The 17,993-nt window shown below is 58.6% G+C and overlaps 1 protein-coding gene across 4 annotated transcripts in view; it reads right to left on the bottom strand.

Annotated features, from left to right (window-relative positions):
• BCAR1 (BCAR1 scaffold protein, Cas family member) overlaps positions 1-16,308 on the bottom strand; it is a 35,891-nt gene extending 19,583 nt beyond the window's left edge. Inside the window, exon 1 of one of the 4 annotated variants that reach the window (XM_019710676.2) lies at positions 16,134-16,308. Coding sequence is in view for 3 of the 4 variants with exons in the window: in XM_074314561.1 (XP_074170662.1) it covers positions 215-253 (39 nt within the window). In the remaining variant the exon portion in view is untranslated. Of the gene's footprint in view, positions 1-214; positions 269-3,275; positions 3,685-15,817; positions 15,992-16,133 lie in introns of those variants that run through there. The other 3 variants (XM_019710657.2, XM_019710666.2, XM_074314561.1) reach the window with 3 other exon arrangements.
• Positions 16,309-17,993: the final 1,685 nt, after the last annotated feature.

Below are 17,993 nucleotides of genomic sequence, written 5' to 3'. Positions count from 1 at the left end.
ATCTGGGCTCAAGTCCTTAGTGCTCGGCTGGCAGGAAGCAAGTGTGGGCGAGCCTCTTCAAGAGCCATCTCAAGGGAAGCATGGCTCCTGCCATGCCTTCCTCAGGAGCCTGAGGCTCAGGGTACAGAGCAGGGCTCATGTGTGGATCCTCAGCCCGTGCCTGACACTCAGCAGCCAGAAGACAGGTCTGTGGAATGAAGGACCAAAAACCTACCCATGGTGTCCACTGCCAGTGGCTCCTTGTGGCAATCATCAGCCACACTTGGCCTTGGCTCCAGTGACAATAGCAGATGCCTTTGTGTCCAGGGCCAGGTCTGGGCTGGAAGCAGGCCTCTGCTCCCACCCCTGCCAAGATGTCCTAGGCACTATCCCTGGGAGGCTGGACCGAGGAGAGGTGAAATGCAGAGGGCCCTCATGCTGCATGGCACCTGCATCCCCAACATACCACGGATGGTGGGGACACGCGGGCCTGTGGCCAGAGCACCAAGAGCCCATGTGGGTGGTGTGAGGACAGAGCCCTTCACCCTCCAGCCCATTCCAACTGCTGGCAGCTTGGGAATGGTCCCCAGGCTGGCAGACCCCAGACCTATGCATTTAATGATGACCCACTCCCTCCTTCCCTGACCCTGGGGCCCTGCTGGGAAGATTCAGGGGTCTCTGGAAGAGGGCTCTGCATGAGGCTGACCTTACTTCAGGGACAGCACCAGACCCAGAATAGGGATAATGCCACTCCCTCAGCCCCCGATTTGTCATCAGAGAGGGCAGAGGCTGAGGGGACAGCCCAGGTGGGACAGCAGGTACTTCACTCTACAAGGCCTTGGCTTTTCCACCATGACATCTAAAAGTCCCCGAGAGCTCTGCCCACTGCAGTCCTAAATGAGAACTTTCAGCAGCCCTTCTGCCTGAGCAGCACCACCTGCCTGAGCCGTAATGGAAGGGGACACGATGGCACAAAAAGTGTGGTTCTCCAGCTCAAAAAACAAAACAAAACAAAACAAAACAAAACAAAACAAAACACCAAATCCCTGCTACCTGGGATGTGCAGTGAAGATGGAGGAGATGGAGCCCTGCCCCCCACCCTCTGCACTGCATCCACTCCGGGCCAGCACTTCGCCCCACTCCTCACTAAGAGGCGAGGAAGTCAGGGCAGCAAGACAGACAGTGCCCTCCCCAGTGCTGGAGGGCCAGCCCCACCCCCTTGAAGGGAGACCACCCTGCAGCCCCTTATTTGGGGTCCCTAAGGAACCAGAGGAGAAAAGCTACCCAGGGTCTTGATTAGAGAAAGATCCCTATCACCCCCACCCTCTACCCCACCCCTACAAGTTTCACACCAACATGACCCCTCACCCCTCTGAGGCTTCTGGATGCACACCGGGCTGGTTCTGGCTGTGGGTTCCTGGGCAGGGGGGAAGGAAGGGGAAAGTTCTCCACGCCCAGAAGAAAAGGGTGGTGGGGTCTCCTTAAGAACAATGGGTCCCAAGGGAGGGGCCACAAAAGTACAGCCCTGGGGTCAGAGAGACCCCACCAAGCTGGCAGATCGAGTAGAGCATAGCAGCACCCCAAGGACCAGAGCACCCCCAAGGGGTGGCACATGTGGGGCGGAGCAGAAGACTAAGTTCTGGATCCAGACCTTTGTCTTGGTCTCCCCATCTGTACCATCTGCATGACTGGTGGGGAGAGTGGCTGTCTGTCTCCAGGGTCTTTCCAGCTCAGACGGGATGCCCTAGTGGCTCTGCCCTCATTTCAATCCCTTGCCCAGGCCGCGGAGCTGGTGCCAGCCCACAGCGCTCACCCCTGTGCTCAGCACAAACAACCAGGGCATCAGGCCTGCTCCTGGGAGTGGGTGATTATTCTGCGCGGCCTCCACCCAGCTCCCATTGGGCTCCTTCCTTGCCCAGGGCAAGCGGGTGGTGGCTGCCAGTGCCAGGAGGGCATGTCAGCAGCTCCTCCCAGACCTCTCTTCCCTGCAGGCTCCACCTGTGCCCAACCCCACTCCTGGTCTTCCTGCACCCAGCACACACCTGCTCTTCTAGGCCAGTCAGTCCTGCCATTCCTCAACCTCCACCATCAGTTCTCCGCACAGGAAAAGAAATGGGCGCGCGGGGGTGGGGTGGGGGGGAGGATAGCCCTGGGGGATAGATGAGGAACATCTCCCGACCTGGCTGAAGTCCGCGCGGAAGACACAGCAAGCTTGGACGGTGCCTCCCAGTCTAGACCTTCCCTCATGGTAGGGGTAAAGGAAAGGAAACTCCGTGTTCTCAAGACGGATAAGGGAGCCGCTGCCTCCAGTCTGGGACCTGAGGACCCCAACATCTCCCCAGGCTCTAACCCCCCCACCCCACCCCAGCTTTCAGCAAATCCCAGCTTCTCCGACTCCCTCAACACGGCCCTGGGAGCCGGGGCTACCGACACCCGAACAGCAACTCGCCCCTGCCCCGGCCATGCGCACTCGACCGGCAGAGGCTGGAACCCGGGGATCGCGCGGTGAGGCCCCGGACTTCCAACGCCAGAATCCGGCTCCTAACGCCGCTTTTGCAACAAGGGTGGGTGCAGGTCGAGAAGTGCCTGCCCCTGATCTGGGAATCCAACGCCGGCGGACCAGCGGTGAATCATTAACCGGCCCCACACTGGCGCTCTGGCCGCGCAGACAACTAGGCGGACACCACGCACTTGCTCGCCGAGCCCTTCAACCCCCAGTCTGGGGACCGAGGGCAGCTGCCACTCCAAACCACACAGACGGACCGACGGACGCACCACCACCCTGCTTCCTGGAAAGTCACGCCTCCTGGAAGTTCACGGTCTAGGGGACCTCGGACCCCTCCTCATAGCCGAGGAAACCGAGGCCAGGGCTCGCAGGCTCAAGGTCACCCAGGAGGCGGCACCCTGCAGGGGGAGAGCGGGCCTCCCGCCAGCAACTTTCCCGGATCCAGGAACTTTCCTGCCGGCCAGCGGCCCCTGAGTTCGGGCCAGGGTCCCTTCCAACCACCCCCGGGGTGCGCAGGCGCTGGGATCCTCCGCAGTCCTCGCCTCCGGATACCGGGCCAGGGCGGGAGGCGGGTCCGGGATCTCGGACCCCAGCCCTGTCGCGCCCCCGCGGAGGCTCCAGCGGCCGACAGTTCCCAGGACCCGCAGGTCCGACAGGAAATGCCACTCGCTTAACTCTTTCCCGCCTGGGCCCGCCCTGGCGCGGACAGGGCGGTCGCCTCGAAGCCGGTACGCGGACCCCGGCCAGACGCTCCCGGGCGCGCGGACCCCACCCCGGCCGCCGCACTCACCAGGTAGTTCATCGTGGCTGGCTGGCCTGGGGCCCCGGCTCCCCGCAGGGGCGTACACCGCGCTGCCCGCTCTCGGGGCTCCGAGCGCGCCGCAGCCTCCCGGGTCCCGGTCCCGCCGTCTCAGCCACCACGTCCGCCACTGCCGCCGCAGCTACCCAGAGCTGGTCCCACCTCGCTCCGCCAGCTGCTGCTGCTGCTGCCGCCGCCGCCGCAGCCGGGCCGGCCCAGTCCCGCTCCCGGCATGCCCGGCCGAGCGCGCCCATTGGTCGCTGCGGCTACACATGCAAATGAACTGCCGGCCCTGGGGCGCGGGCTCGCGAGCGGCTGCGGGAGTACGCGGGCACGCGCCGCCCGGTGGGACCGCCCCCCAAACCCTACCAGCACCAAGCTCTAGGCGACTGCCCAACGCCAGACTTCAAGCCTGGTACGCGGGGTATCTCCTTTTCTCCAAATGCACGTCCCCAACCTCTACCACGGGCGAGAACACGCCCCTCCTCAACGGACTAAGCAAATGCCTCGTCTTCTAGGCAGACTGCCGGGATTGCCCTTCTCTTGCTCGTGGAGCTGCTGCAGCCCCCGAGGCACTAGTCTAAAGTGGACTGCTGCCTCCCCCGCCCACCAACACCCGGGCATTCCGCGCGCGTCCTTCGGGCCCTCCGACTCACACCTGAATCTGGAGGTAAAGGGGAAGGGGCGTGCACCAGGTGGCAGAAACTAATAAGGAGTATCGACTCAGGTGAGGCCTACCATGTAAGAGCCCGAAGAAATTAAGTCAAGACAGAGAGATTGGGGACTCCAGCTAGTACCCGGCGGGTCCCTGTAACCCAAAAGGCGCAGAGATGGAGCTTATCCTGTTCTACCGGGTGTGTGGACGTGTGACCGAGTCTCCAGTCCACTCACGGACAAGGGGCTCAGCTTCTCTTACCTTCTCCCCTTAGTTGAATCCTGCCTCCCTGAAGTGTCCCCCCACGGTCTGGCTTCTGCCCAAGAGCTCTGCTCCCACCCCAATTCCCCAGTCAGCCCTGTGGGTGCCTAACACCTGTAACCCAACAGCTCTGTCTGTTTCATCAACATGGGGGCGGGGGTGGGAGTTGCATGGAATGAGGCAGAACTGAGTGGAGAGCGCCTCGGTTCTCCTGAGTCCCCACTCCGTTGACTGTAGGTCGGTGACTGTCCCCCACAGCAGGACCAAGGTGAGCACAGTCCAGGCTTGTGCAATGGTCTGCAGGGAGATTGAGGATGGAACCTACTCCAGAACAGGTCAGTTCAGTGCCTCATCTCCTGACCCTTGGACAGTCAACATCCTGGGCCACTTGCTGAGTGTGGATACATCCGGCAGCTCACGGTGCCAGGGCAGCAGTGGTGCAGACTCAGCTTTGCCCTCCAGAGAACCCTCAGGTCTGGTCTATAAAATACATATAAGCCCAAGGTGGAGCCACAGCTGTCCTTCCACCTGACACACATACCTGACATCCTGGCTAGGTGTGCCACCTTGGACAGGCCTTCTCCCATCTGTAACATAAAGAGGCTAGGCTAGGGCAGTCCAAGTCTGGCTGGTTACAGATGCCCTGGAGAGCTTGTTAAAAACAGATTCCTAGGTATCTCTCCAAAAAAAAAGTGTGTGTGTGTGTGGGGAACCTGGACATCTGCATTTCCTCAAAGCTTCTTGGGGAACCACTGGACAGAACTCACAGCATAGGGGGTGGGTAAGGAGCAGTGGGATTTGGACACAGTGTGACCCAAAGTCCTAAAGAAGGAGCAGGACAACTAGCTGCCACCCTATGCCCTCCCCAAGACTGGCCCCCTCAAAACAGCCCATTTCCCCACAGAAGAGCCAGCTCTCAGAGAACCACTACCTAGGGCATCCTTTCCTGCTTGTTCCCAACAGCTGTGCCCCAAAGTCAGGCAGGAAGCTATGGGCCCCCCTAAACACTGTCCCTGTCCTCAGGCTGGCTGTCACCCCACATTCCAAGGGTGCAGATCTGGACCAGCTGGGCCATGCATGAGTATCTGTCTGTGGTGGGGGCTGGAGGGAGTCCTTAGGTGTCCCCCCCCCACCCCCCCAGCACACCACTACAGTAGGGAGAGGGGCAGGGAGCAGGCCTCACAGCCAGGTAGTGCCCTGTATGCAAGGCTCCAGGCAGGAGGTCTCTGCAGGGATGGGCGGAGATACAAAAATACCTGGCCCTCAACTCTGTCCTAGTTGGCCCTGGGAGCGGGGTGGCTGGCTGGGAACAAGGGAATGGGAGAAAGAGACCCTCCAGTCTCCGGGGCTGGATTAAAGTAGCACTGGGGGTGGGGTTGCTGGTGTGGGCGGGCAGACGGGGGAAGGGAACCCAGCTCAGGCGCAGGCATTTCAAAAATTTGCTCCTTTTCCACTTCAACTCCACCCCCCCAACTCCCCAGCCTGTGCCTCCCAGAATGGCATTTCCGCTTTGGAATCAAGGCCCTAGGATCTCTGTCCCACTGTGCTGGAAGGGGGGTCGTTAGAGGGGAGAGGAATGCCCCCTCCCAGGCTTGGGGCGATAGGACAGGACATGCTGGGCAGGCAATGGTTGGGGTATACGGTGCATGAGGAAAGCAGACCCTCCTAGGCTGACTGCCAAGGAGCTCTGACAGTGACAGCCCTCAAGACAGCCTTCGTGAGGCCCTGGGCCAAGGCTCTATGATCACGTGCTCATTTCATGCCCACAGCAATTCTGCAAAACAGGCTTCAGAATTAGCCCCATTTTCCAGATTAGGAGGTTAAGATCCAGTTTACCACCCGTTGTCCCATTCCACAGACTCCCAGACGCAGCGGGGACAGAGCTGGTGGCCAGGGAAGGGATGGTGGGACTGCTAGATCTCAGTCTAGCCTGACTGTCCTGCAGCATCTTCAGGATAGGGCAGGAAGGGAATCACGGGGCAGGGGCACTTGCGCTCAGAAGGCCAAGGACCCTTTGGCACTCGGAGACCGCAAAGGTCAGGCAGCTGAGAACTGGGGCCCAGCACCACCTCCACACACTGAGGTTCAACCCCATAAGGGGTGCAGGGGAATGTGCAGGCAGGAAGGCGAGCAGCCACTGGGAGAGAACAAGCAGGGAGAAGGTATTGCTGGTGGAGATACAAGAGTACTGCCCGGGCACAGGACTCTCCTAGACCATTGTCAGCCTCCCCAGGGGCAGCCTGGCACCTCCAACCAGGCTTAGGATGAGCTCACAGGCTGCACGGAGATGTCACCAACCCCTCCCCTTGGGGCCTGGAGTAGCTCTCTGTACAGGGAACATGGTGGGCCCAGCCCACAGGGACAATGGTTCTCATCTGTCCATTAAAGTGTCCACTGGGGTGAGGACTGCTGCTGATCCCAGACCCTAAGTGGGAAGAAGAGTTTGGGACCCGGTTCCCATTCTGGGCTTTCTGGGTCTTATTCTTCAGGTCAGACCCATTGCACAATGAACAATTCTTGCTTTAGACCCAACAATGTCTGTTGCAGCATTTCTAACTGCAAACAAAGCAGAGGCATCACCTAAATGCCCAAGTATAGGGGACTGGTGGTGCAACCACAGCCTCTCGATGGAATATTGTGCAGCTATTATTAGGATGGCCACTTTCAAAGACAGAAATCATGCAAGGCAATGCTTATGACAATGGGAAGTGAAAAGAGTGGGCTCAGATGGCTTGCACAGTGTGAGGAGGGCAGCCCTTTTGCCTCCTAAAGCCTTGGTTTTCCCAGCAGCACAGGAGGTTGGCTGGATAGGTCAGCGGATGGCCAGCTCTGGGAGCAACAGCAGGAAAGGATTTCCTGAGGCCGGAGGTGAGTGCTGCCAGCCCCAAGGACAGGAAGAAATGATGTATCTGGAGGGCCACATGGTGTTGAAGCCTTCCCGCTGGGCTGGCCATTCACATTGGCAAGCTCAACGCTGGCGTGTGAGCTGGAGCCAGCTCCGCCTGGGAGAGGGTGCAGGGAGCGCTGTGGATGGCCTGGAGAAAAGGTGAGCCTGGCTGCATCAAGAACCACTGTCACAGACAGGCTGGATTCGGTCCTCACTGTCACTCTGGGGACCAGGACAGAACTACCACTACCCAAAGGCTCAGAGATGGGCAGTGCCTTGCCCAGGTCACACTGCCAAGAAGTGGCAAAGCAGTGATCCTAACCCAGCTACCCAGGCGTGTCCCCATGGAAAAGCACCCAGGTAACCCCAGACGGAGCAGAGCATGCACTCTTAGAGCCATCAGCTGGAAAACACTTTGCTATCCTCCCCTCCTCTTGGAGGGTGGAATGACCAGCGGGGCAGTTCACTTGTCATTACAGTGGTGACTGTGTGGGGGTGGGGTGGGGTGGGGGAGGGCTGCCCCTCCCCCCCAGCCTGGAGCTAAATCCCTCCCCAGTTACCTCCTCCTGGGGCTGGGGGGCTCCAGTCCTCAGCTTGCCATACCCTTTAGTATCCTCCTAGGCCAGTCCCCAGAGACTTGGGTGCAGGGGCAGGGCCAGGATCAAAGGTGTGGGAGTGGAGCTGCAAGGTATAGGAACATAGTCAGGGGAGGAGGAGGGGGACTCGGTGAGGACAGAGGGCAGACTGGCCCCCCAGGTCCAGGGAAATCCGGTGCCCCTCACCTTCCTGTACCTCCCTCCCTCCCCACTAGCTCTTTCAAGGAACCGGAACTGGAAGGAGCAGCATACTCCCTGAATTCTTTTAATTGCTTTTCTAATTTGAAAATTAAAGAGCTGCACACGCACCTGCAGGGAGATGCCTGCTTCTAAAAGGGGCTCTGCTCATAGCAGCCCAAGGTTAGGCTGGGCCCTGGAGCACTTCCAAGGGGCACTTTGCCCCACTCAGGGTGCTCATCCTGGTGCCCAGTCCCCCTTTCTCTTCTGCAACCCCCTCTTCTACGCTCCAGGTGGGGGACCTCCCTGAGTGCTGGCAGGTGGGCAGGGGCTTGGACCAACAACCAGGCCCCCAAGTGTGTCATGAGAAGGTTGGGTCCTCAATGCCCTTGTCCTCTCTGCTGGCACTGGTGACACCACTGCTGGCATCCTCACCCCGCAGCAGCCCGTCAACACTGCCAGGGGGAAGAAATGGGCTGGCAGAAGAAATGCTGGTACAGGAAGGAGGGGCTGGGGCTCGGTCCTGGCTTGAGGAGAGTGGCCTGTGAGAAGGACAGGCAGGCAAGTCCCTGTCTTCAGAGAACGCTTAGCTGCGGGTGGCCGCCCAGCTTGGGCTGGCAGCCTGGCAGGCAGGGACAAGGGTATGGTCAAGAAGCCACCCCAGCCCCCCATCTGCTCTTGCCTCTTCCCATGGCAACCAGTCCCAGCACATCAGGACAGGCAGGGGGGTGACACTTCACATGCCATCTGCTGCCCCCTTCCCAGCCTGCTTTTCCACAGGAGCACAGGTACCCATACCCACAGAGGCTCACAGAGGTGCCCAGAAATGTACAGAGGGGTAGAACAGTGCTGCCCAGCCATTCAGCTGGGATGGGTGGCTCAGGGAGTGAGTGGCATCACAGGAGGGGACGCTTAGGGCTCTGGGAGCAGTGCGGGGAGCGTACATGAAGGAGTGGATACAGAGCTACGGCAGCCACTGTAAAGGCACTGCTGTTTCTCCCTCCTCGGGCCACACTGTGGAGCAGCCCACCTGAGCCTGCTCCAGCCTCCAGAGAAAGGCTCCATTTTCCCAGGAGAGAACATTAAAGATTCCACCTGGCGCAGGACCCTCAGCCCATCATCACTGCAGCTTTCAGAGCCTCGGTTTGCTCATCACCAGCCACCGGACTGAAGGCACATGCAGCTTGCACAGTGCACAGCAGCGCCCTGGTATCAGCAGCACACCCCAGCCCCCCTCCACCAGGCACCAGGGGCATGAGTGCTCTCCACTAAGGCCTCCTTGCTCTCCCAGCCCCTGCTCAGGTGCCCTGAGCTTCCCCCAGCCCTGACCCGCACGAGGATCAAAACCTCAACTGAGACTCTGGGGTAGAATCTTTCTGTGGAGCCCTACTGCCCTCAGGTCCACCAGCCAACGCAGGGGTATGGGTTGTGGGGCGGGGGGAGTGGCTGGTTGTGGGGTCTATCACTATACAAATACAGTGTGCCTGTCATTCCTTTGCCACCTACTTGCTACCAGGATACTGCTGCCTGGAAACCATCCCTGTCCCAGGGAACTGACACTGGGGGGTGGGGGTGGGGACACAAACAGATAAACACGTGCACATCTTTGGTGATCAGGACTCTGAAGGAGAACAGAGAAGACAGCAGAGTGATGGCAGCGAGGGGCTATTTTATAGAAGGTGCAGGGGGGGTGGGTCCTCTCTTTGGAGGTGACATTTGAGCAGATGTGTGAATCTTTTGCTAAGGCTCACTATGCAGAAAAAGTAACAGTAAAGATTTGTAAAAATAGCACAGGCGTGCCAACTCCCTTGGTGTCCATGTTGGTGTTAGGGGGGCGGGGAGTGTATCCCAAGCGAACCCATCCCCCGCCTTGGCTTCTTGAGTGGTGGGGTCTCCAGTGGGCTGGGGGCTCCCAGACCTGAAGCAGGAGCAGCCAGGAGTGTCTGCCCTGTGGCTATCTTGGCAGGCAGCCAGGGACAAAGAGGAGGGAGCCCAGGAATCTGGGGAGGATAGAGAGCAGGGTGGAAAGATGTGGTCAGCTCCCAGAGCAGCCTCCATCCTCCCCTATTCCGGCTCTCTCAGGAGCCTGTCCCAGCCAGGACCTCTGCAGTGGAAAGGGGCCCAGGAGAACACACAGGTGACAAAAAACCTACGAGGCTTCATCCCACAGGCAACCTGGGAAGAGGGGATTCACACCCTAGATCTTTGGGCAGGGCTGTGAACAGGGAGACATGTGGTCACACCACCTTCTGAACAAGCACGTAACTTGGGGGATCCAGGATTTGGGGGCACACACGACTCTCTGGGCATGCCTCAAGACACACATCATGGGATATCAGGTTTTATAAAACACTGACAACACTTCCAGTGTTCCAGGATTTTAAAATACACAGCATACAAAAACTAGAGACAGGTATCCATCAGCAAGAGCAGGGATAAGTACACCAGTTCTTATTCATAAATGGAAGACTACTCAGCACAGCAGTGAGAAAGGAACTATTAATATCGCGTGGATGAAAATCTCAAAACTGTCATGCTGAATAAAAGAAGCAAAACCTCCAAGAGCGCATACTATATGCTTCCTCGTCTATAAAGTTCAAGAACAGGCAAATTTAAGCATGAAGAGAGAAATCAGAATGTTGGCCACCATAGGGTGGGGGGGCACTTGACTGTAAAGGGTTACCTGCAAATTTTCTGAGATGATGGAGACGTTCACTATTTTCATTTGATTGATGATTACATGGGGTCTACGTTAGTCAAAACTCATCCAACTATGCACCTAACATCTGTCCATTTCACTAAATGGAAAATCTACCTCGATAAGGGTCTCAACTGGTAAAAATAAAAGCACAGAGGGGAAAAATACATGGCATTAGAAGTACCAAAAATAGGTATTACAATCCTGAATTCACCAAGTCACCCTTTTTGCCCTGGCTGTCAGGGAGCTTAAAGTTCAATTTGTACGCCTATCTTCCTCATTACACAGTTCTGGATCTTTTGATGACCCCAGACTATTTATATCTTTCACTATAATCTGCTTCAAATCCTCCTTGGAACTTGGTGGGGTTTAAATAATAAATTAAAATGACTGAACCCCCCCTCCCCCCAGCCTCTAATCCCCTTTAGAGCAGGGATTAACTTTAGAGCTGAAACTTGTGACCCTCTCTCCGGCCAGCATGGGCACCCATTGCCACCACTCCTGAGGTCCCCAACGTGCCCTCAGCTCTTTCTCCTTTTGTTGAAGTGAGGAGACACTGGCCCAGCAAACAGTGACTAAGAGCAAGCCAAAGACACGCTAGGTTTGGTGAGGATACAGTCAAAGCAAGCAGCTGTGATGAAGCCAGGTGGAGGCGCAGGAAGATAATGCGCAGAGCGGGAAGGGGACAGGAGGGCGGACTCCGCCAGCTGCAGGGAGCACAACTCATGACGGGCAGCGGGAAGTGGGGGTCAGAAGGTGCCGCCTGCACAGCTTTACAGCCCACCTGACTCACCTGCAGGCTTGAGGCCCTCCCTTCAGGTTCCGGGACCCACCTCGGGGGTGCCCTGCCCGCCCCTTGCTGCCCAGGCTCCAGCAGACTGCACCTGAGGACAGGCCTGCACGGCCCCAGTGGCTTCACCACCTGCAACTCTGCACCCACTCCTGGGGCCTCAGGGCAGGACACCTACCTGGCCTAGGATACGGTAGGCCAGCTGGTGGCCCCACGGAGGCCACTCTGTCAGTGGGATAAGGACACGGACCTGCTCATCCAAGGCTTATCCAAGACTCGAGAGGCGGGTCCTGCAAGCAAGCTGGGGCAGGGGAGGACCAGGGCCATGCCAGCACGAAGGCTTTGGCAGGAAGCAAACCAACCGTAAAGAAATGGACACCGGAGGCAGACTGTGCAGGCCACGGAGCATCACCAGAGAAGAAGCTGATCACCCTCCCCCCGCTGGCTGTGCAGGAGCCAAGAGTGGGTCTTGGCCACTGCATCAGCCAACAGTGTCACGATAAAGATGATAACCTCCACCACAGTAGCTGCTATGACTGACTGGTCTCTTACGAAAAGCTTTCTGCAACCCTTGCCAAGTTCTCACAAAACCCCAAGAGCTCAGTGCTGTTTATATCCCCATAATACAGATGAGGAAACAGGCTCGAGGGGTTGAGACTCACTCAAGGCACAGATGAGCCAGCACCATTCATTCTAGAGCCCTTGCCCTTGAGCCAACCAACATCCTCCCCACCCAGGAGCAGCCCCCAGCAGGGCTTCTGGGACAGTGGCTGAAACGCCAGGCTCTCTGCACAAGGGCACAGCTAACTGCCTGTGGGGGCGCCTTGATGCTTCCAAGGCCATATCCACTGCAGGTGGCCAGAGCAAACTGGGGCGATGAGGCAGAAAGAGAGGAGCCAAGCAGGCCTGGGTCCTACCTACCCCAAGGAAGCTTGCAATCCGGAGGGAACCTGACAGCAACCAAATAACCCCAACAATAAACACACTCGCAGATGGGGGCCTGGAGGGCTCCTCGGGCTGAGGCCCTCTGCCTGAGCACTGCAGAGTGAGCAGAGGCAGTAGCTGGAAATCACTTCCTGCAGAGGGAAGGCCAGGTAGAGGCAAGGTTCCGTGGGAGGAGGGGAGGTGGCAGGAGGAGTGTGCTGTGTGCTTTGGAGACTGGACTGCGGACTTCGGACTTGGACACTGCCGTTTCCCACTGTCCTCTTTTAAATCCATTCTACCAGGCTCCAGCTGTCCGTGGCCTCGCTTCCCAGGCCAGTGCCTCCCAGCTCCCTGGCCAGTTCTCCCATCACAGCACTGTCTGGCACAGAGCCAGGCACAGAGGGGCCCCCAGATCACGGGCGGAGGTTCAACCAGGTGCCACGCCTGGTCCACCAATCTCCACTGACGGCTGAGGCGGCACAGAGCTAGACCCACACTGCTGCACAGCCTCCCAGGGGTGCCAAAGGGGTTATATAAACTCATACTTGGAAAGCCACAAGCAGAGGGTCGGTCTCTCGGCAGACTTGGCCTCTGTGGACAGTCAACAAGCCACAACCCCCACAATTAGAGAGGCCACGCAGAATGACGCTCACTTTCTGGCTTTGGATCCTGCCAGACTTTGTTCCCACCCTGGCTCTCTCAGTGGCCATACGACCCTGGCAGACACAGGTCCTCCCTGAGCCTGTGAAGTCCTGAGCCCAGCACGTGGCACACAGGACACTCTCCACGCATGTTAGCACTGTCACTCCTTGAAAGGACCCATCCCTCATTCAATAAAGAAGCAGAGGAGAAGCTGGAGCCCATTTCACAGACAGGAAACGAGAGGCAGGAATAGACAGCAGGGAACTTCTCTATAAGCTGGAGGCTGGCCTCTCGCCTGACAGTGCCGGGGGAAGCCAGCACCTTGTCACTCCTAAACACGGATCATGCCAGTGCCTGCCAGGGGACTGAAGTGGGTGGCACAGCTGTTTTCCTTTCAAATGCTTCCTGCCTGCCCAGAGGGAAGAGACAGGCCCGAGGCACCAGATGGCCATGCCCAACAGGAAGGCAGATGTCAGACCAGCCAGGAAAAGCCTTTCCAGGTGCTGCGTGAGCACGGTCCTCAGCTCAGGGCAGAGGAAGGAGCACTGTGCAGGGAGTCAGGAGGACCCTGTGTGGGGCACATGACAGATCCCTGGAGGGTCCTCCTGCTCTAACACTCAGGAAGTCACTCCTGGCTTAACCTGGCCGGCCCAACCTCTCCTTTCCCTGCCATCACCTCCCATTCCATTCGGAAGCATCTTGTAATTTCTGTGGGCCAAAGTGCCTGCGTCAGCCCCAGCCAGGAAAAGACTGCCCAAATGAACGGGTGTGCTTAAAACCCAAACGTGTCCATGAGTACCACATGGGCAATCACCATTCTTGGTTCCAAGAACAGAGCTTGAGCAGGCAGACCGGCCTGGAAGCTTCTGAGGGGCCTCACCACTCACCAGCACATGAAAGCAATTTTCTGAACATTTCATGGCTGCTCCAAAAATGAACTTCTCTTCCCAGCCCCACCAGCTCACACCCTGCCCAAGGTCCCAGGGTGATCTGACAGCCCAGCCACATTGGGGCAGATGGTGAGACCCCCGCCTACCCCCTGTAGAATCTCTGAGGGCTGTGGCTACAGGTAGGAGGGTGGGAAGTGACTTGGAGCTGGCTACGTGTGGACATACCAAACAGACCTTAGCTGCAGGTGTCCATAGCAGGTGTCCACAGCAGCCCCGGTCTGTCCAAGTCACACTCAGACCCTGGCCCTCCTGCCATCCCTCTCTTGTTATAGTTGGGGCCATTGAGGCACAGAGCCCAGGAAGGATGCCCAAAGTCCTGTAAGGCAAGGGGTCTGAGTGCCATTCAGACTCTGTGTCCAGACCTCTGCTGTGACAGTGGACGATCAAAATAAATCAAGCACAGACCTCCCAAACTGAAATCACTCTGATGTGGCCTGAGTCACATTCCCTGTTCACTACTGCTCTGGAGACCCTGGCCCGCAAGCAGGCTCAGGTAGTTCACCTCGTCCTTCTAGCCAGTTCCCAGAGGGTCAGGGCAAGTCCCCAGAAAAGATCCAGAGCTTTGCAGGAAAGCAGAGCAAGAGAGAAGAGGGGCTTGGCAGGCATTTTCTGTCTTCTTTCTTTCTTTCTAAAGATGAGACAATTATGCTCGGAACCAGAATAAATTGGGGTTGGGGGTGGGGGAGTGGTTCACATCAGCACTGTCTGGAAGCCCTAATTTTTTCATCTGTAACTCTGCATTACCACCCTGGAGGCGGGCAGGAGCTGGGATCTTTAATTCCATAATAACAATGCTTTGCTCTTACACAGCATCTCTTCTCCAGTAATCTCCACACGCTCTATGGTGGTTAATTAAGAGGCTACTTGCCCTGCCAGGAAGGCCCAACTGTCTGCTTCAGGAAGTCCCAACTGTCTGCTTCACCATAAGGATGGGGTCCCCCAGGTAAGGAGCAGTCCCAGAAACAAGGCTAGATGGACAGGTGCTCTCGCCCACTGCCCCATCCTGTCAAGAGTGGAAAGCTCTAACTCCTCAGAGAAACAATGGCTGGAGGCCACAGCTTTTCAGCCTACAGACAGCAGCACCCCACCCATAAAGGACTCAGGATGTTGGCCCCCATCTCAATCCGTCCATCTGTAAAGCGGGCTGGGGACTGCACCTGAGGTCCGATGACTGGGGGTAGCCAGGATCACTTGCCACCTTCAGGAGGTGGGGCCCAGATGCCGGCCTAAAGGTGGAGCCATGGCCTGGTGGCTCCCCAAGCCTAACTGCAGGGCTAGGAAGAGAGGGTGTCAGGAGAGAAGAGAAGCCCCCAAGGAGGGAGAAAAGGGCCTGGCCCTGCGCCCTAGGGGGTTCAGTGGCATAAAAAAACTTCCCAGGAAAGTCAGTACATCAGCCCTTCTGGGGCGCTGGCATAACCCCACCTGGCCAAGCTGTCCTGGGGGATGGGTGTCTCCCGAGAGGTACAGACCCGGTGCCAGGCCTGGCCATCGCGGTAAGGTCCCTGGAGCCCAACAGGGAAGCTATCCCTAGGGGACAGCACAGACCTTCCCCCTCACCCGGCCAAGAGGTCCTGGAGTGGGGCTCCTGGGGGAGGGGAGTCCTGGGGGACAGCACGGACTCCAGTCTGGCCCAGCTGTCTCAGGGGTTTCCCGGGGGCCAACAAAGATCCCTGCCAACCCAGCTGTCCTGGGGGGCTCCCCGAGGGGACAACACGGACCCCACCGACCCGGCTCTCCAGGGAGAGGACAGAAAGAAAGGCAGGGGCCGGGAGGCCGTATTGGGGGAGACGCCCCCAAGCCGTTCCCATTCCCCGACCCAAGAAGGACGGGGGATGGAAGGTGACCCGCAGCCCGGGAACCCCCGCGGCATTAGGCCTGCAGCCGGCGGCGCGAGGTCGCAGGCCCGACCCGGGGGCGGCCGACCCGGGGTCCCGGCCGGCGATCGGTACTCACCGGCACGGACATCTTGGCCGCCACTCCCGTAGCCCAGACGAGCAGCGGCGCCGGCAGGCTGGAAGCTCCTGTCCGCCACGCCGCTCAACGCCCCGGGCACCCGGTCCCTGCGCTCTCGGAGGTCCCAGCGGGCTCCTGCGCGCTCCCGGCGGCCGGACTGTCCGGCCGCTCAAGCCCGCGCTGCGCATGCGCCGCCCGCGCGGCCCCTCCCCCCTCCCGTCTCCTCCGCGGGGGCAGCATTAAAGGCGAGGACCCCGGACCCCGGCATTTTTCTGTCGGCCCAACGAGGCTCAGGGGCTCGGTCTCCACCTCTTACCTATTCTTCAAGGGCCACTTCGAATCGCACCATCTCCCGTGTGCCCACCTGGTTCTGGACGTCAGAACCCTCACCCCCCACGTTGCCCAGCCTAGGGTGCTGGGCGCCTGCCCTGTGGTCTGGCCGGGCTCCCGGTTCCTGTGTTTGAAGGCGATTGCATCGTCAGCTGAGCAGGGCTCCTAGAAACCCTTCCCACTCCCCCAGCTGAAACCCCAGAGACGCCGGGTAACCCCCACAGGACGCCCAGTGCCTCTCTGCCTACTCTGCACTCCCCCCACTGTTCCTCTTCCAGGGATGGGGAGCTCCAAAACCCCGGGAACAGCCTGGCTCATTGTCGGGTCACCTTGACATCTGGACTGGCTTTTAGAGAGGATCCTGCCTCCAGGTAACCCCTACTCAAGGGTCACCCACAGCCCGGTTTCCCTGCGCCAGGGTCCAGCCCCCAGACTCTGGAATACAGGCGTTTGCTACCTGAGCCTTCCTTTTCCTGGGTTAAACATCCCCAATTTTTTCATATGTTCCACACCTGACATGGTTTCCAAACATCCTATCTACAGGCAGTAGGCACACATGGCAACCTAATCCCCCACCCCCTACCGGGTAGGCCTTGCTGTTCTCCCGATGCCTGTAACAGACTAAGGCTCTGAGATCCCTCAGTTACCAGAAGACAGAACCAGGGGTCTAACAATTCTGTTCTGGCACCCACCACGTGCAGCCTGTCCCCGCTTCCTGGGGGCATTTCCTGGGTAAAGCTTCACTAAGTGAATGGCTGCTACTGCCAGGAGAGAATGAGTAAACACCTAGGACCAGGGCAGTGTCCGGGGAGGTCAGCCCTACAGCCAACCCGGGGAGGAAAGACAGAACTGGTTCTGAGGCTGGCTGGCAGCAGTCAAGGCTCATGGGGAGACCTGGGGGCAGACAGAGAACTTCGGCCCCCTAGGAAATCTGTAGGGGCAGTTGCCCAAGGGGACAGGCTTTTTTGTCTGCCAGGAAGTGAAATACGAGGAAGCCCAAGGTGATTGAACAGAGGGAGGAAACAGTGGAAGGTGGACTTCCCCAGAGACACAGAACTGGCCCACAGCTCCCAGACCTCAAAATCCCCCTTCGCAGGTCATCCATTGGGGATGAGGAGGCTTGGTCTTTCTCCTGAGGGTCCTGGGGAGAATCCTAACAGTGACCCCACCAATGAGAGGGGTACTAGATGTGCAAGAAAGGGGGAAACTGAGGACTGCCAAAAGGCGCAGGGCCCAATTCTTGAACCAATGAGCCAGGGTCCCTCCCTGCTCCAACTGAGCAGGGTTATTACCCCCCACTTTTACCCCTTGAGTGGGGCTTCCCAATTGTGCACCTCAATTTCCCCAGCCCAGTGCTTGGCAAGGCATTGTTAGAGGGGGCAGACAGGGCCACAGGGAGCAGAGGGGGCGCTGGGCTGACAGCTGCCACCTCCTCAAAGGACGCTCTGTGTGTGCCTGGCAGGCAGCCCTGCCTGTGCCCACCCGCCTGCATCCAGCTGGCACAGGAGCTCCTGAGCTGGGAGCAGCAGCTCAGCCTGGCGCCCAGGCTCTCAGCCACACGTGCCCTCTGTCTCAGAGGCCTCCCCAGCTACCCAGGCCCCTCCCTCACTGAGCCTTGGTCGCCTCCTTCCTTCTCTTTTACTTGGCCACTCTTTCTTATCGCCCACTCCTTCTGTCTCCTGTCCCTATTTCTAGGTGCCTGGGCCAGAAATGGATGAGCAGTGGGGAAAGACTCCTTCAACACCTCTGGGTACAGGGAAATGGAAATGCAGGGGAAGGATGTACCTGGGGCCAGGACCTCCACAGCATCTAGTGCTTGCCTCCAACTGATCCGCAATGACTGCTT

The sequence above is a fragment of the Rhinolophus sinicus genome, linkage group LG11 (genome assembly GCF_036562045.2).
Source record: "Rhinolophus sinicus isolate RSC01 linkage group LG11, ASM3656204v1, whole genome shotgun sequence".
Taxonomy (NCBI): Eukaryota; Metazoa; Chordata; class Mammalia; order Chiroptera; family Rhinolophidae; genus Rhinolophus; species Rhinolophus sinicus.
Note: the sequence above shows the minus strand (reverse complement) of the source record. Positions and strands in the feature narration are given on the sequence as shown.